At 42.4% G+C, this 27,075-nt stretch overlaps 2 protein-coding genes across 2 annotated transcripts; one reads left to right on the plus strand and one right to left on the minus strand.

Annotated features, from left to right (window-relative positions):
* Positions 1–273: 273 nt before the first annotated feature.
* Positions 274–5,969, minus strand: LOC124004936 (matrix metalloproteinase-20-like). Its single transcript, XM_046313742.1, has 9 exons — positions 5,740–5,969; positions 2,813–2,961; positions 2,508–2,639; positions 2,229–2,390; positions 2,024–2,135; positions 1,798–1,940; positions 1,412–1,568; positions 1,024–1,127; positions 274–895 (listed from the first exon to the last, which is right to left on the minus strand). Exons 1-9 carry the CDS (start codon positions 5,967–5,969, stop codon positions 795–797), a joined length of 1,290 nt encoding a protein of 429 aa, XP_046169698.1. The 3' UTR covers positions 274–794.
* An 11,053-nt stretch (positions 5,970–17,022) lies between these two features.
* LOC124004937 (patatin-like phospholipase domain-containing protein 2) lies at positions 17,023–26,862 on the plus strand. Its single transcript, XM_046313743.1, has 5 exons — positions 17,023–17,152; positions 17,291–17,431; positions 25,770–25,990; positions 26,189–26,254; positions 26,521–26,862. The coding sequence occupies exons 1-5, from the start codon at positions 17,023–17,025 to the stop codon at positions 26,860–26,862; spliced, it is 900 nt and encodes a 299-aa protein (XP_046169699.1).
* Positions 26,863–27,075: the final 213 nt, after the last annotated feature.

The following is a 27,075-nucleotide window of genomic DNA, read 5'->3' on the forward strand; positions in this document are numbered from 1 at the left end:
TGGTAGTTTCTCATGTTCTTTAATGAAACAAATGACGATACATGAAATAACTTAATAAATACAAAAAACAACGAACGGAATGTGAAACCTAATTACAGCCTATCTGGTGAACACTACACAGAGACAGGAACAATCACCCATGAAATACACAGTGAAACCCCGGCTACCTAAATATGGTTCCCAATCAAGAGACAACGAGAATCACCTGACTCTGATTGAGAACCGCCTCAGGCAGCCAACCTAAGCTACACCCCTACTCAGCCGCAATCCCAATGCCTACAAAACCCCAATACGAAACACAACATATAAACCCATGTCACACCCTGGCCTGACCAAATATATAACAAAATACAAAACACTATGACCAAGGCGTGACAATATCAAATAAATAAACTACTTTGAACAGCAATTCTTGATATTTGCATCAAAGCTACCAAAGACGTGTTTGTGCCGGAACAATAAACCGATTGCTACGTATAAAATCTGTCAAACTCATATCCCTAAGGTATACTTCAGGATATGTTCAATTGATTGAGCAGGTACACTCTTGTCAGATGTTCTTTCAAAGTTGGGCTAGGTCGGTAACAAGCTTTGTAACAGAGACAGGTAGCCTAGCGGTTAGAGCGTTAGGCCAGATACCAAAAGGTCGCTGGTTCATAGCCCCGACCCAAATTGGTGAAACAGATCTGTCAATGTGCCCTTGAGCAATGTACTTAAATCTAATTGCTTATGTAAGTTGCTCTGTATAAGAGTGTCTGTAGGTGGGGTCACATCTAGTGTCTTTGACAGATATGTTAGCAGTCCAGCCATGCATTGGCTAGGATTCGATTCAGCACCCGGTTCTGTCTGTAGTCATAGTTGTATGCCTTTGTTCCACTGAAGAGATAGATTGTACCTGTTGATGAGAAATATGATCATGTTTTCTTAAAGTGGGCCTAGTAATCAAGGTAACACAAAAGTGTCATGATATTATAATGTATGCAATTTAAGTCAAGGTGACATGGTGAAGTGTTTTATGGCTACCTTGTAACTCAAGTGCAGCATCAACACTCCTCCCAATACCTGGCCAGTCTGTTTGGATGTTTCTTGGAAATCCTGGATCCATCCTACGTCTGTGTTCATCGTATCTGTACAATAGATAACAAATAAACATTGAACTTAGAAATAAATGACGGATAGCTTATGTGCAGTTCCTTTCTAACAAATGTCTCATTGTTAAACACTAGATGGCAGGCTTTGCCTCTCAGGAGCTGGAATGCCTATTCATCAAAACATTGAAAACATACTGCTCCTACCTAAACAGTGGACTTTGGAACAGTATATTTTCTGCAACATAATATTGTATTATACTGTAATAACCGTTCACTTTGTTTGTCATTTACCAAAAAACATTTTGTTAGAGGCTGTTTACCTATAGTAATCATGTCCTATGAAGAAGAAGGTTTTTCCATATTCACTGATGTGAACAGCAGCGTCAATGTTCCTTACTCTGGCTGGGAATCCATAGTCATATATGGAGCCAAAGTGGCTTTTCTTCTTAAGCTGTCGAACTACCCAGTACTTAGGACCTGAAACACAGGGCACTTTTACTGCACTTGGAACCCTATGAAAACATACAACAAGAACTGCCAGATGCCAATGAGCTTTGAGAGTTTCTTGCATGAAGTGCGACAATTTTGACGCAGGGTTATAATTTAGGTCCAGTGGTTCTTTGAAACAACGTTCTGTTTCAAATCTAGCCCTGTCATGCTACGAAAGCCTAAGTGAGGCATTTGAGGCGATCAGACGGCACATTACCAGTGAAGACATATGCCACACCTTTGGCAGGGATGTCATAGGCTGCGTCCACAGGAGAGTTGATGCTGGGGAGGTATGTGCTGCTGGGGCCCTCTCTCAGAAGGTTCCAGTATGTCATCCATGTTGTCCTCAACCACATGTACCTGGAGGAAAACAAACCGCTGTGTTGGGGCAAATAAGAACATATACTATAAAAATGATATTGCATAATTCAAAACTCCTTTACCTGTTTTTAAAGAACACAATTTCCTTCCCGAACACTGCCACTGCATCAACAGAGAAGTTGGGATCACACTTCTTAGGAAGGTTTGGTGGATCCTGTTTTCTGACTGGCTTGCCTTGGAAATAAAAGCAAAGTCTCCAATGTTTAGATAGAAATCCACCCAAAAATGTACCATGTGATAATTATGTTATTGCTCATTTCTACTTACCATACAGCGCCTGGATTCCCAGTGCGTCATCTTGTGGAAGTATGTACTGTGCTCCAATGTAATAATTGTAGTTGGGGTACATGAGAGATGAGGGGTCTTTGGAATGGGAGAGGCCCAGGGAGTGGCCTAACTCATGAGCCGCAACAGTGAACAGGTTATAACCTAAAACAGCATCCAATAAGAAAATGTTTATTTGTCTACAACCATATTTTGAATCCTAATTCATTGTGTTTAATAAAATCAATTCAGATCATGTTATGCTTATAACAGTGGCCCTACCTAGCTTGGAATTCCCCATCGTCCAGATTTCGTCCTCGTCAAAGTGCACATCTCCCCCCATGTCCTCCCCTGGTGCGAAGGCGTGGGCCAGAACACCCTTGGGGCCGTCAAAGGGAAAGAAGTCTCCGTGACCTATGATGGATGGATGGAGCGAGATGGATCATCAGGCATGTACCTGGAAACTGCCTCCAATAAGTATATAATTATAGCACAATTAAAACCTCACATGCAGCCACATACATTCTCTACAACCTCTATTAGAAAATACACTGAACTGAACGGAGAATGATTCAGGGTCAGAATACTTTTTTTTGCGAAGGAGAGGATGATGTCTGCCTTGTCGTGGTTGACCTTGATGAACTTCAGTGGGGCCGCGTCACTCCAGATCTTCAAGGCCAAACGGAAGGAAGTATCCACCTCCTCCTGTGTAAGGTCAGGGGTGTACTGATCAATCCTGCAGGTCATTGGCACACAGACAACACAGAAAAACATGAAGCAGCCTGAAAAAAAGCATAAAAAACTGGGCTAGTTAGATCCAGTGAGCTGGTAATCTATTGGCAGATGTCTGGTTTTAAAAGGGAAAGGGGGGTACCTAGTCAGTTGAACAACTGAATGCATTCAACTGAAATGTGTCTTCCACATTTAACCCCTCTAAATCAGAGAGATGCGGGGGGGGGGCAGCCATAATCGACATCGACATCTGGGAACTGCCTTGCTCAGGGGCAAAACGACAGATTTTTACCTCGCCAGCTCTGGGATTCAATCCAGCAACCTTTTCGTTACTGGTCCAATGCTTGAACCACTATACAATTAAGTGATGAAACAAAATTGTGATTTTATGATGAAACATGGTTAATTTTGGGGATTATGTCATTCCTTTTATACACAGTGTACAAAACAGGAACACCTTCCTAATATTGAGTTGTACCTCATTTTTCCCTCAGAACAGCCTCAATTCATTGGGGTGTGGACTCTAAAAGGTGTCAAAAGCATTTCACAAGGATGCTGGCCCATGTTGACTCCAAATTTTCCCACAGTTGTGTCAAGTTGGCTGGATGTCCTTTGGGTGGTGGACTATTGTTGATACACATGGGAAACTGTTGAGCATAATCCAGAAGCGTTGCAGTTCTTGAAACACTCAAACTGGTGTGCGTGGCACCTACTACCATACCCTGTTCAAAGGCACCTACTATCATACCCTGTTCAAAGGCACCTACTATCATACCCTGTTCAAAGGCACCTACTACCATACCCTGTTCAAAGGCACCTACTACCATACCCTGTTCAAAGGCACCTACTACCATACCCTGTTCAAAGGCACCTACTACCATACCCTGTTCAAAGGCACCTACTACCATACCCTGTTCAAAGGCACCTACTACCATACCCTGTTCAAAGGCACCTACTACCATACCCTGTTCAAAGGCACCTACTATCATACCCTGTTCAAAGGCACCTACCATACCCTGTTCAAAGGCACCTACTACCATACCCTGTTCAAAGGCACCTACTATCATACCCTGTTCAAAGGCACCTACTATCATACCCTGTTCAAAGGCACCTACTACCATACCCTGTTCAAAGGCACCTACTATCATACCCTGTTCAAAGGCACCTACTACCATACCCTGTTCAAAGGCACCTACTACCATACCCTGTTCAAAGGCACCTACTACCATACCCTGTTCAAAGGCACCTACTACCATACCCTGTTCAAAGGCACCTACTACCATACCCTGTTCAAAGGCACCTACTACCATACCCTGTTCAAAGGCACCTACTATCATACCCTGTTCAAAGGCACCTACTATCATACCCTGTTCAAAGGCACCTACTACCATACCCTGTTCAAAGGCACCTACTATCATACCCGTTCAAAGGCACCTACTATCATACCCTGTTCAAAGGCACCTACTATCATACCCTGTTCAAAGGCACCGACTATCATACCCTGTTCAAAGGCACCTACTATCATACCCTGTTCAAAGGCACCTACTACCATACCCTGTTCAAAGGCACCTACTACCATACCCTGTTCAAAGGCACCTACTACCATACCCTGTTCAAAGGCACCTACTACCATACCCTGTTCAAAGGCACCTACTACCATACCCTGTTCAAAGGCACCTACTACCATACCCTGTTCAAAGGCACCTACTACCATACCCTGTTCAAAGGCACCTACTATCATACCCTGTTCAAAGGCACCTACTATCATACCCTGTTCAAAGGCACCTACTACCATACCCTGTTCAAAGGCACCTACTATCATACCCGTTCAAAGGCACCTACTATCATACCCTGTTCAAAGGCACCTACTATCATACCCTGTTCAAAGGCACCTACTACCATACCCTGTTCAAAGGCACCTACTATCATACCCGTTCAAAGGCACCTACTATCATACCCGTTCAAAGGCACCTACTACCATACCCCGTTCAAAGGCACCTACTACCATACCCCGTTCAAAGGCACCTACTACCATACCCCGTTCAAAGGCACCTACTACCATACCCCGTTCAAAGGCACCTACTACCATACCCGTTCAAAGGCACCTACTATCATACCCGTTCAAAGGCACCTACTACCATACCCTGTTCAACGGCACCTACCACCATACCCTGTTCAAAGGCACCTACTACCATACCCCGTTCAAAGGCACTTCAATCTTTTGTCTTGCACATTCACCCTTTGAATGGTACACATAAACAATCCATGTCTCACTTGTCTCAAGGCTTAAAATCCTTCTTTAACCTGTCTCCTCCTCTTCATCTACTCTGAGCGAAGTGGATTTAACAGGTGACATCACTATCATAGCTATCATAGCTTTCACCTGGATTCACCTGGTCAGTCTATGTCATGAAAAGAGCAGGTGTTCCTAATGTTTACTACACTCAGTGTAATTCCCTGCAGTTAAACAATTTGAAAGTCTGTTTTAGGAAGTAATATCTATATTCTGACAGATATTTTGAATATCAATAGAGCAAATCCCAAAAGATGAAGTGTATTTATTTTATCTTTATTTTTTCCAGTCAGGTCTATTAAGAACAAATTGTAATTTACAATGACGGCCTGGCTAGAGACCAAAGGCATCCTGTGTGGCAGGGGCGGTGGATTTAAAAAAAAATGGTACAACAAGATGGATAACACAGATGGAAGACAATTGTCAGCAAAAAAGAAGACATTGTGACCGACAACCGATACTAGACAGATAACAGATAATAATATGCACCTGTATGTGATGGTGGAATTCTTCCACTTGATCTGGTCAGGGTAAAAGCTGTAGTTTTCCATGTCAGGCACTCCACACCTGTGCTTCCTCATCACAGAGAGTGTCTGGAGGTCCAGTCTGCCAGTCTGCTTCAGACTGAAGAAACCCTGCATCTCCCTGATCTTTTCCCCCAGGGCTGAGGTGGCGGTGGCCCTCCTATTACGGGGCTGGGGGCCACTGCTGGGGCTCATGTGGTAGAACCTCCTCAGGTAACCCTATCATACAGCTGGTTACTAAACAAACTTCCACTGATAGTAGGTCACTTCTCTTATAAGGACGACAGATTTTGCTTGACCTAAAGTAGTCTTAACATTAAGTTGTTCTAAAGTGCACCTCATAAATTTACTCAACATTTACCATCGAAAAACAGACAATAACTAGAATTGAAATACCTGGGAAAATAGTCAAAACACAGTCAATGTATTCCAATACAGTTTTTTTTCTAGAGATAGGATTTTCAGAAGATTTTCTAAAAAGTGGATGAAGACACAGACCTCAGCCAGTTCCATGTCCTCAATCCTTGGCAATTGTTCCTTAGAGATAGGTAAAGTCCAAAACAGGTCTGTGAGCACTAGAAAGCACAGCACTTGGATCCAGGGCCAGAGCCACTCCATCTTTAAATGAACAAGCTCTTTACAGCCCATGGCTTTATAGATAAGAGCATGCTTAAGGTCTGTGGTGAATCACATGGTTTCCAAGCCCTCAATCCTGCAGTTGCAGCAGTTCTACCTGAAGCTATTACCATGAGGTGTGTGGTAAGAATAATTACTCTATGGAAAACCCTGAACTATATCTTGTTTACCTCAATCCAGGTCTTAAGAGTGTGAAACGGGATAAAGGGATGTCCTATAGCCCTACCTGTCAACACTGGGCTTGTTACTTTGGTTACCAAGTATATTGTTTCCTGCTTTTGCAAGTCAATGGTCTTTCTAATATTTCCAAAATGTCAAATGACATATGGCCTTATTTTGGCCATGATTTTTAAACAACAACTGTATTAGACTAGAGTTATTTGGACTAACTTTACTATACTGTAGTTATTTGGCTGAACTGTTGAATTGCACGTGTCAAATAGGCAGTGTTGTCCTCCCTTACTCGTAATGTGTCAATTGGCACACAGCTTCAATAAAATAGATACTCTCGGTCTGGTTTGATATCTTCATTACAATCTCAACCGTACTTGTAGATGTCTGAAATGAAATAGGTGATTTAGGAAATGTTTATGAAATTAGTCATAGAAACTCACCCACTAATTTCTGCCTGATGTGCTGGGAGCATGTTGGTATTATGTAACACATTCCTTTCTCACGGTATTGATTCATGAACCTGCAAATATTTCCAAAATGTTTTCCTTACAGGCAACCCAATACATTGGACTGAACTCAACATGTTAGAAGTATGCAAACAGTTTTATACAGCTTTGCATAGCCTTTATTGCATTTTGGACACAAACATTTAATTTCCCATTAAATGTTTGTGGTCACTTCATATCAAAATCCTTCAGCATCTAAGCTAGGTATTTGCTTTCTCAGTTCCAGCAACTTGTTTCTGGGTATAATCGTACTTATAAACTTGTTGTCCAACGAAGAAGTAGATGAAGTCTTGGATAAACAAAAATGTAACAATTAAAAGGAGTTTTACAAAATTAAATGTTCAAATTGAGCTGGCATGGCCTTTGTTGTTGTGATATAATAGTAGCTTACCATCTTTGTAGACAGCTGCATCGATAGTAGTATTGAGCCATGGGAAGTCAGTGATGCACAGTGGGTATCCAGCATCCATAACTCTTCGTTTTTCATTATAAGTGAAAATAAATATATATATAAACACAGTACTAGTCAAAAGTTTGAATACACCTTCTCATTCAAGGGTTTTTCTTTATTTTGACAATATCTTATATTGTAGAATAATAGTGAAGACATCAGAACTATGAAATAACATATATGGAATAATTTAGTAAACAAAATCGTGTTAAACAAATCAAAATGTATTTTATATTTGAGATTCTTGAAAGTAGCCAGCCTTTGCCTTGATGACAACTTTGCACACTCTTGACATTCTCTCAACCAGCTTCATGAGGTCACCTGGAATTACTTTCAATTAACAGGTCTGCCTTGTGGAATTCATATCAATCTTAACGTGTTTGAGACAATCAGTTGTGTTGTGACAAGGTAGGTGTGGTATACAGAAGATAGCCCTATTTGGTAAAAGACCAAGTCCATATTATGACAAGAACAACTCAAATAAGCAAAGATAAATGACAGTCCATCATTACTTTAAGACATGAAGGTCAGTCAATCCATAACATTTCAAGAACTTTGAAAGTTTCTTCAATTGCTGTCGCAAAGACCATTAAGAGCTTTGATGAAAGTATCTCTCATGAGGACCGCCACAGGAAAGGAAGACCCAGAGTTACCTCTGCTCCAGAGGATAAGTTCATTAGAGTTACCAGCCTCGGAAATTGCAGCCCAAATAAATGCTTCACAGAGTTCAAGTATCAAACTCATCTCAACATCAACAGTTCAGAGGAGAATGCGTGAATTAAACATTCATGGTTGAATTGCTACAAAGAAACCACTATTAAAGGACACCAATAAGAAGAGGATACAAGCTTGGGCCAAGATACAGGAGCAATGGACATTAGACCAGTGGAAATCTGGTTCTAAACTCTGTGACTTTGTGAGACGCAGAGTAGGTGAACGGATGATATCCGCAAATGTGGTTCCCACCATGAAGCATCGAGGCGGAGATGGGATGGTGCCAGGTCTCTGACCTCCTCCCTATAAGCTGTCTCATCGTTGTCGTTGATCAGGCCTACCACTGTTGTGTCGTCAGCAAACTTAATGCCTGTGTTGGAGTCGTGCTTTGCCACGCAGTCGTGGGTGAACAGGGAGTACAGGAAGGGACTAAGCACGCCCCCCTGAGTGGCCCCAGTGTTGAGGGTCAGCATGGCAGATGTGTTGTTGCCTACCCTTACCACCTGGGTATGGCATGTCAGAAAGTCCAGGATTCAATTGCAGAGGGAGGTGTTTAGTCCCAGTGTCCTTAGCTTAGTGATGAGCTTTGTGGGCACTATGGTGTTGAAAGCTAAGCTATAATCAATGAACAACATTCTCACATAGGTCTTCCTTTAGTCCAGGTGGGAAAGGGCAGTGTGGAGTGCGATTGAGCTTGCGTCATCTGTGGATCTGTTGGGGGTGTATGTGAATTGGAGTGGGTCTAGCATTTACGGCATGATGATGTTGATGTGAGCCATGACCAGCTTTTCAAAGCACTTCATGGCTACCGACGTAAAGTTTAAAATGTCAGTGAAGACACTTGCCATTTAGTCGGCGTATGCTTTGAGTACACGTCCTGGCAATCCATCTGGCCCCTCGGCTTTGTGAATGTTGACCTGTTTAAAGGTCTTGCTCACATCGGCTATGAAGAGCGTGATATCACAGTCGTCCGGAACAACTGGTGCTCTCATGCATGCTTCAGTGTTACTTGCCTCAAAGCGAGTACAAAAGGTATTTAGCTCGTTTGGTAGGCTCGCGTCACTGGGCAGCTCGAAGTTGGGTTTCCCTTTGTAGTCCGTAATATTTTTTGAGCCCTGCTACATCCGACGAGCGGTTTAGTACGATTCAATCTTAGTCCTGTATTGACGGTTTTTCTGGTTGATATTTCGTCTGAGGGCATAACAGGGCTTCTTATAAGTGTCCGGATAGGTTTCCGGCTCCTTGAAAGCGACAACTCTAGCCTTTATCTCTTTGCGGATATTGCCTGTAATCCATGGCTTTTATTTGGGAAATGTATGTACGGTCACTGTGGGGACGACGTCGTCGATGCACTTATTGATGAAGCCAGTGACTGAAGTGGCATACTCCTCAATACCATTGGATGAATCCTGGAACATATTCGAGTCTGTATCATTGCAAAACAGTCCTGCATTCATGTCATCTGACAGCTTCCATATTGATTGAGTCACTGGTACTTCCTGCTTTATTGAGTGATTGAGTCACTGGTACTTTCCTGTTTTTGCTTGTAAGCAGGTATCAGGAGGATAGAATTATTGTCAGGTGGAGTGCGATGGAGAACTTTGTATGAGTCTCTGTGTGTGGTTTAAAGGTGGTCTGGAGTTTTTTATCCTCTGGTTGCACATGTGACAATGTGCATTATTAAAATCCACGGCCACTAGGAGCCCTGCTTCTGGATGAGCATTTTCTTGTTTGTCTATGGCCTTATACAGCTCGTTAAGTGCCTTCTTAGTGCCAGCATCGGTTTGTGGTGGTAAATAGACGGCTTCGAATAATATGGATGAGAACTCTCTTTGTAGATAGTGTAGTCTACAGTTTATCATGAGGTACTCAGTCAAGTAATACTTTGAGACCTCTTTAATATTAGACATTGCGCACCAGCAGTTATTGACAAATTAACACACCCCCACCCCTTTTCTTAGCAAACGTTGCTGCTCTGTCCTGCAGATGCACAGAGAAGCCAGCCAGCTCTTCATTATCTGTGTCGTCGTTCAGCCATGTCTCTGAGATTTGTAAGATATTACAGTTTTTAATGCTCCATTGGTAGGATAGTCTCAATCGTAGATCGTCCAGTTTGTTTTCCAATTATTGCATGTTGACCAATAATACGGAGGGTAGGGGTGGTTTATCTACTTGTCTGCAAATTCTTACAAGGCAACCCGCACTCATCCCACTTTTCCTCCATGTTTTCTTCACGCTGTGGACTACGATTTGGGCCTTGTAGTCACACCAGCTTTTGCTTTGAATTCCCCTCGTGTCCATCTCAGGCGTTCAGCGTCGCTGGCCTTCTAGCTGCTGCTGAACCTGCTGCTGGCAAACACCCTTCAATCATCAACCCTGGACTTGTCTTGTCATCATTACACACACCTGGTTCCAATCCTGACTCTATCACTGTATATATATACTCCCTCTGTCATTTGTCTTTGTCGGTCATTGTAAATGTTGCTTGTTTTCCTGAGAGGAATCTCTGCTACTATTTTCCTGAGTACGTTAATATTTTGCACTTTGGGTATCGTCACACTTTTATATATATATATATATATATTGCTTTAATAAACTCAGTAGTTCTAATCCTGCGACTGCCTCCTGCCTACTCCTCTCTAACATTGTGACACTTGTATTGACAAAGCAGTATATCCTTCGCGTCGGACTCATTTAAAGAAAGATTTGTTGTCCAGTTTGAGGTGATTAATCGCTGTTCTGATGTCCAGAAGCTCTTTTCAGTCATAAGAGACATTAGCAGCAAAATTATGTGCAAAATGAGTTATAAACAATGCGAAAAATCAAGCAAAATAGCACAGTTGGTTGGGAGCCCGCAAAAAGGCAGCCATCCCCTCCGGTGCCTGTATTGAATCCTGGTTCTTTGTCACGCTCATCGTAATGATTAGACCAAGGTGCAGCGTGGTAGGCTTACATTTTCCTTTTAATAAATGAACACCGAACAAAAACAACAAAATCAATGAACGAAAATGTGAAGCTATACAAATAGTGCTGACAGGCAACTAAACATAGACAAGATCCCACAAACACAAATGAGGAAATGTCTACCTAAATATGATCCTCAATCAGAGACAATGAAAAACAACTGCCTCTGATTGGGAACCATATCAGGCCACCATGGAAGTACAAAAACACCTAGATGACCCACCCAAGTCACTATCACACCCCAACCAACACAACCAACACAGAGAATAGCTTACTATGGTCAAGGCGTGACAGTTCTTAGCGAGGTTGAGTCCTCTTAGGTAGGAAATCTATCCCTAGGGGTAAAAGTTCTCTCATGGTCTGTCGAAGTTGGAGGTTGTAAAATGACTGTGTTTCTACATTCAGATTCATAGGCAGTTCATTGACCTTAAACTGTAGTGCACATGTAGTGCTTATGTGTAAGAAGTAAGAACAAAGCCCACAGTCGTGCCTCTGATGTCTTCACAATCAGAATGTTTTCTGTCGCTAAGGGCTTTCACAATGCAGGGCCTAAAGCAGATGAGCCAGAGTGTGTACGCAAACACCCTAAGCACACAGCTTACATTGCACAAACCAGACTCACGGGAGCTTGCTTTTAACCACTTCAAAATGTCAACACACTAACCTGCACCACTGGAACAAAATGTCACCACTTTATCAAAATACTATAAACTAACAAACCATTCTCTGTAGCATCATAACCACATCCATAGCAGATATGGGGCGGCAGGGTAGCCTAGTGGTTAGAGCATTGGTATAATAATCGGAAGGTTACAAGTTCAAATCCCCGAGCTGACAAGGTACAAATCTGTTGTTCTGCCCCTGAACAGGCAGTTAACCCACTGTTCCTAGGCTGTCATTGAAAATAAGAATTTGTTCTGAACTGACTTGCCTAGTAAAATAAAGGTAAAAAATATATATGTATGTACAATGTTTACTGTTGGAGATTTTAATCTGACATCTTAAAATCACATGATACATATCTTGTGCAACCTGGTCTTGGTCCACTATGTTCCATGTCTAATCCAAATAAAACCTGATCATGATGGATATTTCATATGATATTATGTGACACCATTGTTTTTGACTCACCTGTCACCTCACACATTCTGTTTAGGCCACCCTAAAACAGGAACATGGCTCAGGCAGTGTTGCCTGAGGAGCTCTCCAAACAGGTCAGGGACAATATTGTGGAGAAATTCAGGGTTGGGTTATAAATAATATACGAAAACTTTGAACATTCCACGATGCACCATTAAATCCATTCTTAAAAAATGGAAAGAATATGGCACCACAACAAACCTGCCAAGAGATGGCCGCCCAACAAAACTCACGGACCAGGCAAGGAGGGCAGGCAAGGAAGGCCAGGCAAGGAGGGCCTGGCAAGGAGCGCCTGACCAGGCAACCTGTTATGGCAAGGGGAACTCCACCCCCCCCCCCAATAAGCTGAAAAGGTGGCGCAAGGAATTCAAAAATATTCTTTAGAAATATTTAACTTTCACACATTAACAAGTCCAATACCTCAAATGAAAGATAAACATCTTGTTCATCGACCCATCATGTCCGATTTTAAAATGTTTTCCAGCGAAAACACAACATATATTTATGTTAGACCACCACTAAATCAAAGGAAAAAAGCAGCCATTTTTCCAGCCAAAGATAGAGTCACAAAAGCAGGATTAGAGATAAAATGAATCACTAACCTTTTGAAAATCTTCATCAGATGACACTCATATAACATGTTACACAATACATTTATGTTTTGTTCGATAATATGCATATTTATATCCACAAATCCACAAATCTCGGTTTACAGAAATGCCTCCAAAATATCCAAAGGAATTATAGAAAGCTACACCAGATAACAGAAATACTCATCATAAACTTTGACTAAAGATACATGTTCTACATATAATTAAAGATACACTGGTTCTCAATGCAACCGCTATGTCAGATTTTTTTTAAACGTTACGGAAAAAGCCTACCATGTAATAATCTGAGACAGCGCTCAGACGTAAAAGTATTTCTCCGCCATGTTGGAGTCAACAGAAATAAGAAATTACATCATAAATATTCCCTTACCTTTGATGATCTTTCATCAGAATGCAGTACAAGGAGTCCTAGTTCCACAATAAATCGTTGTTTTGTTCCATAATGTCCAATACTAGTGTCCAATTAGCTGCATTTGCTACCACTTTCAGCTCACGTGCCCAAAAGCTGACGCCGGTCCAGGACAACTCGCACGAAAACTTCAAAAAGATATATTCCAGGTCGAATAAACTGGTTAAACTAAGTAGAGAATCAATCTTCAGGATGTTATTTTCATATATATCCAATAACGTTCCAACCGGATCATACATTTTCAGCTGCAGCCAAATGGAACGGCGGTGGCACCCACAGAGAAATGTGCCACAGGAAAATGGCATTCTGTCGGGACAGTGACCATTTCCCCTCCCATTCGGTCAAAGTTCACACCAAAAGCTCCATTCCCCTTTCTACTGAATGAGGACATCTAATGGAAGGCTTAGGAAGTGCTACCAGATCCATATCTTGTTGGGAAAGGAGGGGGCGATGACGTCAAAGTTGACCCACATTCAGAATTTCACTTCGTGTTTGGAAGATTGCCTGTCGTATGATTTCTGTTATACTCACAGACATAATTCAAACAGTTTTGGAAACTTCAGAGTGTTTTCTATCCAATAGTAATAATAATATGCATATATTAGCAATTTAGGACAGAGTAGGATGCAGTTCACTATGGGCACTCAATTCATGCTAAGTGAAAATACTGCCCAATTCCTCAACAGGTCAATCAGAGAGGCAACATAAATCAAAATCAAATCAAATCAAATGTATTTATATAGCTCTTCGTACATCAGCTGATATCTCAAAGTGCTTTACAGCAACTCAGTCTAAAACCATAAACAGCAAGCAATGCAGGTGTTGAAGCACGTTAGCTAGGAAAAACTCCCTAGAAAGGCCAAAACCTAGGAAGGAACCAGGCAATGAGGGGTGGCCAGTCCTCTTCTGGCTGTGCCGGGTGGAGATTATAACAGAACATGGCCAAGATGTTCAAATGTTCATAAATGACCAGCATGGTCAAATAATAGGTATGGGACAGGTAGCACGTCCGGTGAACAGGTCAGGATTCCATAGCCGCAGGCAGAACAGTTGAAATTGTAGCAGCAGCATGGCCAGGTGGACTGGGGACAGCAAGGAGTCATCATGCCAGGTAGTCCTGAGGCATGGTCCTAGGGCTCAGGTCCTCCGAGAGAGAGAAAGAAAGAGAGAAAGAGAGAATTAGAGAGAGCATACTTAAATTCACACTGGACACCGGATAAGACAGGAGAAGTTCTCCAGATATAACAAACTAAACCTAGCCCCCCGACACATAAACACCTTATATAGTATGTTTGGCCTATACAGTAATAACACTGTATACTGTATGTTTGGCCTATACAGTAAAAACACTGTATACAGTATGTTTGGCCTATACAGTAAAAACACCTTATACAGTATATTTGGTCTATACAGTAAAAACACTGTATACAGTATGTTTGGCCTATACAGTAAAAACATCTTATACAGTATGTTTGGCCTATACAGTAATAACACTGTATACAGTATGTTTGGCCTGTACAGTAATAACACCTTATACAGTATGTTTGGCCTATACAGTAAAAACATCTTATACAGTATGTTTGGCCTGTACAGTAATAACACTGTATACAGTATGTTTGGCCTATACAGTAATAACACTGTATACGGTATGTTTGGCCTATACAGTAAAAACACTGTATACAGTATGTTTGGCCTGTACAGTAATAACACCTTATACAGTATGTTTGGCCTGTACAGTAATAACACCTTATACAGTATGTTTGGTCTGTACAGTATATATCACACCTTATACCATCTTATGTCTTATTGATTTACTAAAATAGCATATAACATAAACTTTTGCATCATAATTTCTTCATTTGATAACGTTTTGTGGTTTTTTAATAGTTATTTGATTATGAATGTCAGTGAAATGGGCTCCATGTTTTTCACTGTGTGGGGTCTGTCACAGCCTGACAGTCTGACCAGCCTGACCAGCCTGTCACAGATGAACCAGCTACATTGTACACTGCTTCCATCTAGTGGAAATAAATGAAATTACCAATTGTGAAATGAACGATCATTATGTGGACTAGAATTTTTCCTAAATGTTAATCTGTTAATCTCTTCTTTCAGAGGAAGAAAAAAAGGAGAAGAATAAGGAGGAGTCTGATGAAGACAAAGGTTTTGGGATCTTTGATACGTTTTCTTTCTGATCTTTGTTAAAAAAAGAATAATAATCAACCTATATAGCTTTTCTACTTTGTTTAAAAAAAAACTAAACAAGCCAGTTAAGAACAAATCATTACCAACTCCTGTGTCCTGTCTGCTGGCCAATTTCAGAATGTGTATTAAAGGGGTAATTGATTATTGGTACATCCACATTTCTCCTGCCCCATCCCAAAGTGTCAGGGTGTCCAGTTTGTTGTTTTAAATCCCAGATTATCCTTTAATGCTTCAATTCAAATGTTTTGTAAAAAATGATTTCATCTGTGATGTTCCTGAACTGGTGGTTGTGAATAACTATAGTGTGTGTATGACTGTAGTTCATGACACTCTGTTACATCACTGAACTGAACAAGCAACACATGCAGAGTTGATCCTTAAACCACATAATACACAGACTCCAGTCTTTGAGACCCTATGGGGGTGGGCACCCGTATCAGTGGTGTATCTATTAGTCAGACACCGTAGCAAAACAGTTTTAAATGGATACGGTTTGTTTACTCCTAACGAAATAAAAATTGCAATGAAATGTTTCTATTGGATGAATGAAGGTAGATCCTGCCCAGTTTTGTTCTGTTTGCTTCTGTTTGGTTTCTAGTGAATACAACCTTCTTATGTATGTGTAGGCAGCAAGGCACCCAGGTTCAAGTTGTGAGGCAGTGAGGAAATCAGATCAGTCTCAGTGGGGAGCTGAAACAGAATCAGATTGATGCTTTAGAACATCACATGGAGCCGTATTCACAAAGCGCCTCAGAGTAGGGGTGCTGATGTAGGATCACTTTTGCCTTTTAGATTATAATGAGTAAAAGATGGGAACTGATCCTAGTTCAGCAGTAACTATCAGAGACGCTTTGTGAATAGGCCCCTGGGCTCTGATTACCATGGCTACGTAGATCAGCTTCCTGTTTCTACAGTACAGAGAGACAGCAGAGCAGACTATTCATTCACAACACAGCAGAGAGACACATGCACACACTGGGATAGAAGAGGTCTGGGAGAGAAGAGACCTCCAACTGATTGTGTTTAATATAATTTGATTGATAGTCTATGATGTGTAAAATTGTGGACGGCACACCTTTCACCTAGAGAGCCAGGGGCTGCTAATCACTGTCATCAGACTGAACTAGTGTGGACTGATACACTTAATCTCTACTGGACTACTTAAAGAGCAACTCAAGTGGAGTATTTCGGTTCTATTCACTCTGTTTCACCTCCTCAAACAAGAACCTCAAACAAGTCTAGATAGACATTGATGTGAAGTTTGGAAAAGAACCACGCTACTGCTCTGCTTGCTAAAAGCTCAGATATTCTCCTGGTGAGAAGAAGACTGATACCCATAGAGGTTGAGAAGAAGACTAGTCAGACATCCTCTCCTCTTCTCTCCTCTCCTCTCCTTGGTCACCAAAGACAGTCCGGTTGTTATTCCTGCAGCCTAAACATGTCTCCAGCAAAGTCCAGTGGTCAGTCTGATGCTGTTCAGTCTTTATCCAGTGGGAAGTCTGTTGCTAGTCAGTTCATTGCTGGGCAGTCTGTGTCTGGTCATTCTGTGGATGTTCAGTCTGTGGATGGTCAGTCTCTCTCCACTGGGCAGGCGATGGAATCTCTCTCTACTGGTCAACAGTATACGTCTGTTCCTTCTCTGTCCAGTCCGCTTATGGCTGGTCAGTCTGAGCCTGCTCCTCTGTCCATCTCCTTCTCTGCATCAGGGTTCCAGGCCACTTACCAGTTGGGTGTGGCCCAGAGCATGTTGGACCTGGCACCGTTGGTGCTACAAGCAGCCCCTAAGGTAATGGGGGCCTCGGCCGGGTCCCTGGTAGCTGCTGCTTTGGTCTGTGGATCCAGCCTAGGTGAGAAGGTTTATTCAGTACATTACATTGTTCATGTTTTATTGTTGGCTGAATGTACATGTAATAACATTGGACTAATAGAGTGATCTTCAAGGACCCAAAGTCACTTTACAATAATAATAATATAATAATATATGCCATTTAGCAGACGCTTTTATCCAAAGCGACTTACAGTCATGTGTGCATACATTCTTTAAAAAAATATATATTTTAAAGTATACAAAAATAACAGGAGTCAAAACAAAACCTAATATAAGAGAGAGGTGGGCTCCAAGAAGGGATAGATTGTGATGTATGGAGAGGGTAGTGTTGGGATTTGGATACAAACACGGTTTAGGGTAAGGCACGGGATTGGGGTTAGGATACGAATCTGGTTTAGGGTGAGGGGTATGGTAAGGGTTAGGTTTATGCTCAGTATGGTGAAAAGAGGAGTGTCTTTGTAGTTTATTTATTTGTGTGTGCGTGGGTTATTTGTGTGTGTGTGTGTGGTGGAGGGGGGCTTAGGTGGGACTTTAGGATGGACTGAAAGGTAGTGATGGCTGAAGGGAGGGAGTTTCAGGGAGCCAGCAGAGTTCACGGAGGAAAGTGGTGATGTGCTGCCAGGATTTAGTGCAGGTGAGGTGTCGGGCTGTAGAGTTTTGAACCGTTTCAAATGGAATGAAATGTATCAATAAAGGTCTTTTACATCACCCAATGTCACAAAGTGCCATATAGATACCCGGCCTAAAACACCAAACAGCAAGCAATGCAGATGTAGAAGCACACTGGCTAGGAAAAACTCGCTAGGACGGCAGGAACCTAGGAAGAACCCTAGAGAGGAACCAAGGCCGTACATTGCCAAGATGTTCAAACGTCCATAATATCCCTCTCAGCACTGCCTGGACTGCGCAAAAATGCAAATGCTTTCCATTTGAGTTATATTAGGTTTTATTTTCATTGACCCAGCAGGGTCAAATAATAATAATCACAGTGGTTTTAGATGGTGCAACAGGTTAGTGTAACGGCGTTCGTCTGTTGAAGGAGAAGCGGACCAAAATGCAGCGTGGTGGTTACTCATGTTCTTTAATGAAGAATAGCGATACATGAAAATAACTATAAATAATACAAAACAACAAATGGAACGTGAAAACCTATACAGCCTGTCTGGTGACTACAAACACAGAGACAGGAACAATCACCCACAAAATACACAGTGAAACCTAGGCTACCTAAATATGGTTCCCAATCAGAGACAACGAGAATCACCTGACTCTGATTGAGAACCGCCTCAGGCAGCCAAGCCTATGCTAGACACACCCCTAATCAGCCACAATCCCAATGCCTACAAAAACCCCAATACGACAACACAATAAACCCATGTCACACCCTGGCTGAACAAATAATTAAAGAAAACACAAAATACTAAGACCAAGGCGTGACAGTTAGCACCTCAGAAGTAAATGTCAGTTGGCTTTTCATAGCCGATCATTCAGAGTTAGAGACAGCAGGTGCGGTAGAGAGAGAATCAAATACAGCAGGTCTGGGACAAGGTAGCACGTCTAGTGAACAGGTCAGGGTACCATAGCCGCACGAAGAACAGTTGAAACTGGAGCAGCAGCATGACCAGATGGATTTGGTCCCTCTGAGGAGAAGTTCTGTTTTATCACTGTAGGGATTAAGGACGTTTTGTTGCATACATGTTTTTATTGCAGAGAGGCAGGATTCAATGTGGGTCAGAGGTAGGTTGAGGAGAGATTTGGTGCTGAGGAACATCTGGGTGTCATCACTATAGTAGTGGTTGACGTGACGTAGGATCTGACCAAGATAAAGGATGTAGATGATGAAGAGTAAGGGACCCAGTACAGAGCTCCGGAGTATAGTAATGCATGGGTTGACTCATAACCCACAGTCTTCCTGGTTATATTTGCAGGGCGGATGGGTTTAGGATCTTTAAATATTGTGGGCGGTTGAATAAAAATAAAATACTTTAAAAAATCCATACATTTATAATTATTGTACAATTCATATTGATTGGCTACATTGATTTTTTTCCTTTCATTATTTTAGGCTAACTGTACTTGCGCCAAAGAGCCTACACGCCAATTGCCAAATTATTTTGGGAATGGCAGAAAAATGCAGAAAAAGTTAGTCAATCCATTGAGACAAAACGGACATTGTCATAGATTAATTCAATGAGACATAATCTGTGAAAGGAGAGTTGAAAATAAGGAGAAGGGCCAGAAAAGTTGTGTTTGGGAAAGATTTGGTGAGGTGGTGAAAGAGGTTGATAGCAGTGCTGGGTAAATTACAGTATGTGTGATCACCTGTTCTCAGAGCATTTCGTACTATTCTGTACGTAAATCGCAATACTCCATTTAGTATGGTATGTTATGTTTCGTATGGTGTGTATAAATTTGTTGATGTCCATCACCCATTTTGCATGTTCTTTACTTTCAATTTGTATTGTATGTTAAAGTAGCAATATGCATTAAGGTATGAATTAGCAAAAACGTACAATATGTTTATAAATTTGCAAAACGTATGTGACAAATTCGCAAAATCTATGATATATCCAAATTGTTGCTAGGTGGCAAATGCTAGCTATGTTAACTTCTTATGTCTGGGGGGGCAGTATTGAGTAGCGTGGATGAATAAGTTGCCCAAAGTAAATGGCCTGCTCCTCAGTCTCAGTTGCTAATATATGCATAGTATTATTCATATTGGATAGAAAACACTCTAAAGTTTCTAAAACCGTTTGAATGATGTCTGTGAGTATAACAGAACTCATATGGCAGGCAAAATCCTGAGGAGAAATCAAAACAGGAAGTGAGAAATCTGAGCTTTGTATGTATTAACCACAGTTCCCAATGAAATCCCCTTGAGATATTAATGATGTTGCACTGCCTAGGGGTTCCACTAGATGTCAACCATCTTTAGAAATTTGAATGAGACTTCTGCTCTGTTGTGGGAATGAATGAGAGCAGAATCTATCAGGTGTCTGGCAATCAGCCATTTTCTGATCACACGCATTCCTCATGGTATCCACTTGCGTTCCATTGCTCATCAAGACACCAAGGAATACTCCGGTTGGAACTTTATTGAAGCTATATGTTAAAAACATCCTAACGATTGATTCTGTACTTAGTTTGAAATGTTTCTTCGACCTGTAATATAACTTTTTGAAGTTTTTGTCTGACATAACGCTGACCAGAATGAGCGTTTGGATATGTATACCAAACGCGCTAACAAAAGAAGGTATTTGGACATAAATAACAGACATTATTGAACAAAACATTTATTGTGGACCTGGGATTCCTGGAGTGCTTTCTGATGTAGATCATCAAAGGTAAGGGAATATTTATCATGTAATTTCTTGTTTATGTTGACGTCAACATTGCGGCTATTGTGATTTATTCGTCTGAGCGCCGTCTCAGATTATTACATGGTTTGCTTATTCCGTAAACTTTTTTTGAAATCAGACACAGCGGTTGCATTAGGGAGAGGTATATCTATAATTCCATGTGTATAACTTGTATTATCATCAACATTTATGATGAGTACTTCTGTTGAATAATGTGGCTATGCAAAATCACTGGATGTTTTTGGAACTAGTGAATGTAACGCGCCAATGTAAACTAATATTTTGATAAATATGAACTTTATCAAACAAAACATACATGTATTGTGTAACATGAAGTCCTATGAGTGTCATCTGATGAAGATCATCAAAGGTTAGTGATTAATTGTATGTCTATTTGTGCTTTTTGAAACTCCTCTCTTTGGCTGGAAAAAATATGGCTGTGTTTTTCTTTGGCTATGTGGTGACCTAACATAATCGTTTGTGGTGCTTTTGCTGTATTTGAAATCGGACACTGTGGTGGGATTAACAAACAGATTAGCTTTAAAATGGTATGAGATAAATGTATGTTTGAGGAATTTAAATTATGAGATTTTTGATGTTTTGAAATTGGCGCCCTGCACTTTCACTGGTTGTTGTCATATCGCTCCCGTTAACAGGATTGCAGCCATAAGAAGTTAAAACCTCTTGCCGCTCCGATCCCTTTAGCGGGATCATTTTCTTCTACATCCGCTGAATTGCAGAGCGCCAAATTAAAATGAAAATACAACAAATATTTAATTTTCATGAAATCACAAGTACAATAAACCAAAACACAGCTTAATTTGTTGTTAATCCAGCCGGCGTGTCAGATTTCAAAAAGGCTTTACGGTGAAAGCAAACCATGTGATTATGTGAGGACAGCTCTCAGCATACAAAACCTTACAAACAGCTAGCAGCAAAGTAGATTGGTCACGAAAGTCAGAAAAGAAATAAAATGAATAACTTACCTATGATGATCTTCGTATGTTTGCCCTCAACACAATAAATGTTTGTTTTCTCGATAAAGATTCTCTGTGTAGCCAAAAACCTCCATTTGGTTGGCACGTTTTGGTCAGTAATCCACAGGCTCGTGTGGTCACGACGGGCAGATGAAAATTCCAAATAGTATCCGTAAAGTTCATAGAAACATGTCAAATGTTTTTTATAATCAATCCTCAAGTTGTTTTTACAATAAATAATCGATAATATTTCAAACGGACGGTAGCCTTTTCAATAGAAGAGAGAAAGAAAAGGTCTCGCTCCCGGTGCATGCGCATGCACAAATCTGAGGACTATCTGGCTATCCACTGACGCGATGTGATCATTCTCGCTAATTTTTCAGAATAAAAGCCTGAAACTATGTCTAAAGACTGTTCACACCTTGTGAAAGCCATAGGGGAAGGAATCTGGTTGATATCCCTTTAAATGGAGGATAGGCTTGCAATGGAAAAGATTAGTTTCAGAAAAACAGCACTTCCTGGATGGATTTTCCTCAGGTTTTCGCCTGCCATATCAGTTCTGTTATACCTCACAGACAATATTTTGACCGTTTTGGAAACTTTAGTGTCACGTTCTGACCTTTATTTCCTTTGTTTTGTCATTATTTAGTGTGGTCAGGTCGTGAGTTGGGGTGGGCAGTCTGTTTGTTTTTCTATGATTTTGGGATTTCTATGTTTCGGTCGAGTATGGTTCTCAATCAGAGGCAGGTGTTGTTAGTTGTCTCTGATTGAGAATCATACTTAGGTAGCCTGGGTTTCACTGTTTGATTGTGGGTGTTTGTTTCCATGTCTGTGTTTTTTCACCACACGGTACTATTTCGTTTTTTTTTTTTTCGTTTCATGTTTATTGTTTTTGTATCAGTTGTGGTGTATCAGTTCTTATTAAAAGAACCATGGACACTTACCACTCCGCATATTGGTCCTCCGATCCTTCTCGCCTCTCCTCTTCAGACGAAGAAGCAGTGCATTACTGGTCAGGCACCGTGTTATGCGGTTAAGCGCACGGTGTCGCCAGTACGTGCCCATAGCCCGGTGCACTATAGGGTAGCCCCCCGAAAGTGTCATGCATGTGTATGCATCCAGCCAGGGCGTATGGTGCCTGCTCAGCGTGTCTGGTCGCCGGTACGCCGTTTCGGTCCAGGGTATCCTGCGCCGGCTCTGCGTGCTGTGTCTCCGGGGCGCTGAGAGGGTGCAGTGCGTCCTATGCCTGCGCTCGGTCCGGGCAAATGTGGGAGTGGAGCCTAAGGGAGAGGTGCGCGCACTAGATCTCCCATGCTTACCCACAGCCCAGTTCAACCTGTGCCTGCACTCTGGAGGGTTAGGGCTAGAGTAGTTATCTGGGGGAGTGGTGCACCAGAGCTCCAGTGCTCCCCTACAGCCCGGTCCTTCAGGTGCCTCCTCCTAACACCAAGCCTCCTGGAGGTCTCCCCAGCCTGGTGGATCCTGTGGCAGCCCCACGCACCAGGCTGTCTCTCTGTCTCCTCCCTATGTGTGTTCCCATCCGTCCAGAGCTGCGAGAGTCTCCTGTCTGTCCAGAGCGGCTAGAGTCTCCCGTCTGTCCAGAGCTGCTAGAGTCTCCTGTCTGTCCAGAGCTGCTAGAGTCTCCAGTCCGTCCAGAGCCGCCAGAGCCACGAGTCTGCAAGGAGCCGCCAGAGCCGCCATTCTGCAAGGAGCCGCCAGTGCCGCCAGTCAGCCAGGATCCGCCAGAGCCGCCAGTCAGCCAGGATCCGCCAGAGCCGCCAGTCAGCCAGGATCCGCCAGAGCCGCCAGTCAGCCAGGATCCACCAGAGCCGCCAGTCAGCCAGAATCCGTCAGCGCCGCCAGTCAGCCAGGATCCGCCAGAGCCGCCAGTCAGCCAGGATCCGCCAGAGCCGCCAGTCAGCCAGGATCCGCCAGATTTTTGAAAGCATGATGTTGACCTGATCACTCCAATCAAAGCTACTGTAGATATAACGTGATTTGATGTCATTTTAGCTATGGCCAATGACCTTGAGCCTTCCTTGATGAGTACTTCTAATGTAACGCTACGGCAGCACCCAAGGGGCTTGAATTTTCAAGTTCTACCCCTAGACTTGGCGGTAACGTGGTGTCCCCATGGGTGACAGAACACTGAGCCAATCACGGCGCAACTAGAGAACATTACCAACTCCTGGTTGACCCAACACCACAGCAAGCACTGAGCTAAGCTGAAACACCTGGATTTTGGAGCTGCCTTACTCAAGAAAGCAAAAAAGAGACCATGTTTGCATGCGGCTTTATTAACTCAAAATGTTTTTGTTTTTTTACATTGTTTGCAAACTATTATGTAACACGTATCAATGCCAAAATAACATGCAAAAACATTTGCTAAAAATGCGGGGCTCAAAACAGGTCGGTCCCACCTGCCCTCAATGACGTGTCGCCACTGATCTAATCATAGACAAGATGACTAACAAATAGCCTACCAAAATAAGAAACATATCTTAATCAAGCATAACAAATCCTGCACCACCTGTCAATAAATTGTTCTGCCATCTTTGACTGTGGCCTATAGCACATGTTCTATATTTGCGGGTTAGGGTTGGGTGCTGGCCTCAGATGTTCACTTTTTCACATATAATCCGGCGTTGTGGATGGGTTATTAGCGAGGTGAACAAACAGCTGAGCTGTGCACAACTACTTGGGGTCAGACACCCTGTAAAAGTGTAGCTGAGTCTGAGGTGTGGCCGTTGATGGAGATGTAGTGGGTCCCAGTATGTGAGGTATGATTGTAGCCAGGGGAGTGCAGTGCTCTCAACACCCAGACCCTCATGTAATGTGAGATGCATTGATTCATGGTTTAACCTCTTGCTTCTACCTGGCACGCAGGCGTCCCATCTAGAGCTCTGGAAATGCAAATGCGCTACGCTAAATGCTAATAGTATTAGTTAAAACTCAAACGTTCATTAAAATACACATGCAGAGTATTGAATTAAAGCTACACTTGTTGTGAATCCAGGCAACAAGTCAGATTTTTAAAATGCTTTTCGGCGAAAGCATGAGAAGCTATTATCTGATAGCATGTAACACCACAAAAGACCCGCAGGGGACGTAAACAAAATAATTAGCATATTCGGCGCTACACAAACCGCACAATAAAATATAAAACATTCATTACCTTTGACCATCTTCTTTGTTGGCACTCCTAGATGTCCCATAATCACTATTGGGTCTTTTTTTCGATTAAATCGGTCCATATATAGCCTAGATATCGTTCTATGTAGACTGTGTGATAAATTAAATAAAATAGCGTTTCATAACGTAACGTCATTTTTTTAAATTCAAAAAGTCGACGATAAACTTTCACAAAACACTTCGAAATACTTTTGTAATGCAACTTTAGGTATTAGTAAACGTTAATAAGCGATCAAATTAATCACGAGACGTAGTGTTTTCTATAGGGATCCATCTTGAAATACTGTCCGTCTATTTCTCAACCAAAATATCCAGTCGGAGACCAGAAGAAATGGGCTGTCTCTTGTTCGTTTGACCAAGAAACAAATCCTAGGCAAATGACAAGACTGTTGACATCGTGTGGAAGCTGTAGGTACTGCAACCTCAGCCATATTTAATGTCTTTCGCCCATAACAATGGGTTGAAGCGGCGGATGGATATATTTTTCCACTTTCAGTGATCAGATTTTCCTGCACTTTTCAATGAAACGCACGTTATGTTAAAGCCACAGCCGTGATTTAACCAGTTTTATAAACGTCTGAGTGTTTTCTATCCACACATACTAATCATATGCATATACTATATTCCTGGCATGAGTAGCAGGGCGCTGAAATGTTGCGAGATTTTTAACAGAATGTTCGAAAAAGTAGGGGGTAAGCTTAACAGGTTAATCACACTGCAAGTGTAGCTTACATCTGTGCCATGCAGACTGTATGTCATGCTGACTGTCTATGCCTGTCTCTCTGTGCCTCTGTCTGTGTGTGTGCCATGTTGACTGTGTGACATGCAGACATGGTGCGTAATGAGATGCTGAGGTTTGTGCTGCAGAGTAGGGGGCCACTGCACCTGGCGAGGAACGTGTTTGTGTGGATAGAAGGTCTTTTGCGGCGCTCACTACCAGACGACGCCCACATCCGGGCCAGTGGACGCCTCGCCGTCATCATGACACGCATCCCAGATGGACAGAATACTGTGGTGTCAGAGTTCACATCCCGAGAGGACGTTGTGCAGGTGTTTGGGCGGGGGTTGAGTGCGTGTGCTTTGCTATAGACTATGACATTAAGAAAGCTAATATTTTGTGTAAATCTCAGTTGACCCTTGTTCACCCTAAAGCATTAGATAGAAGAATCAACATGTGAAGAACTTGGCCATACTGTCTGTATATTAGGCAGTGATGTTTAACTGCATTCCTCTTTTCCCTACATGAAGGCGCTGTTGTGCAGCTGCTTTATCCCTGGGTACCATGGTATACAGCCACCGTCTTACAAAGGAGTGGTGAGTGCTCACACTGCTCACTGTCTGTAGGCTAATAATAATCCTAACATACTTTCACTTAATGCACACTCTCAAACACTTTTACACCTGCATGCAAGACATACACACTCCAGTCAGGCTATCATCAAACATTTTACAATTTTGTTGTAGTCCTGAAGTAGCACACCTGATTCAAGGGCTTGATGATTGGTTGAGAAGTTGAATCAGGTATGCTATCTCTGAAATAGAAAAATAATGCTATAAAAGCTGTGTATGTTGTCTCACAGTATTATGTGGACGGTGGTATGTCCAGTATCCAGCCAACCCACTCCTCTCCCTATGCACACACCCTCACTGTGTCGCCATTCGCTGGAGAGGCGGACATCTGTCCACCAGACCCTGGCTCCATGTACGTCATCGTCATGAGTGGCATGCCCCTCAACTGCAGTGTGGCCAACGGTTACCGGATCCTTGAAGCCCTCTACCCCTACAACTGGGAGGTTGGACCCCAAAACAACCCTTACTCTCTCCACCCAGCCCTTTACCCCTCCACCCAGCCCTCTACCCATTCACCCAGCTCTCCACCGAGCCTTCTGCCCCTCCACCCAGCCCTCTACCTCTCCGACTAGCCCTCTACTCCTTCCCCTAGACCCCAAAAAAACCTTGATACCACTCCACCTAGCCCTCTACCACACCACCTAGCCCTCTACCTCTCCAACCAGCCTTCTACCTCTCCAACCAGCCCTCACTCCTTCCCCTAGACCCCAAAACAACCTCTATACCTCTAAACGCAGCCCTCTACTCCTACCCCTTCCCCTAGACATGACAACAACCCTTCCCAT

Source organism: Oncorhynchus gorbuscha, linkage group LG19 (genome assembly GCF_021184085.1).
Source record: "Oncorhynchus gorbuscha isolate QuinsamMale2020 ecotype Even-year linkage group LG19, OgorEven_v1.0, whole genome shotgun sequence".
Classification (NCBI taxonomy): domain Eukaryota; kingdom Metazoa; phylum Chordata; class Actinopteri; order Salmoniformes; family Salmonidae; genus Oncorhynchus; species Oncorhynchus gorbuscha.

Coding starts and splice junctions, on each gene's coding strand:
- LOC124004936 (XM_046313742.1), bottom strand. CDS start 5,969: ATGAGCCCCAGCAGTGGCCCCCAGCCCCGTAATAGGAGGGCCACCGCC. Junction 2,391..2,507: donor GATGGGGAATTCCAAGCTAG/GTAGGGCCACTG, acceptor ATGCTGTTTTAG/GTTATAACCTGTTCACTGTT. Junction 1,128..1,411: donor ATAGGACATGATTACTATAG/GTAAACAGCCTC, acceptor TCTATTGTACAG/ATACGATGAACACAGACGTA.
- LOC124004937 (XM_046313743.1), top strand. CDS start 17,023: ATGTCTCCAGCAAAGTCCAGTGGTCAGTCTGATGCTGTTCAGTCTTTA. Junction 17,432..25,769: donor GGTCTGTGGATCCAGCCTAG/GTGAGAAGGTTT, acceptor TGTGACATGCAG/ACATGGTGCGTAATGAGATG. Junction 25,991..26,188: donor CCCGAGAGGACGTTGTGCAG/GTGTTTGGGCGG, acceptor CCCTACATGAAG/GCGCTGTTGTGCAGCTGCTT.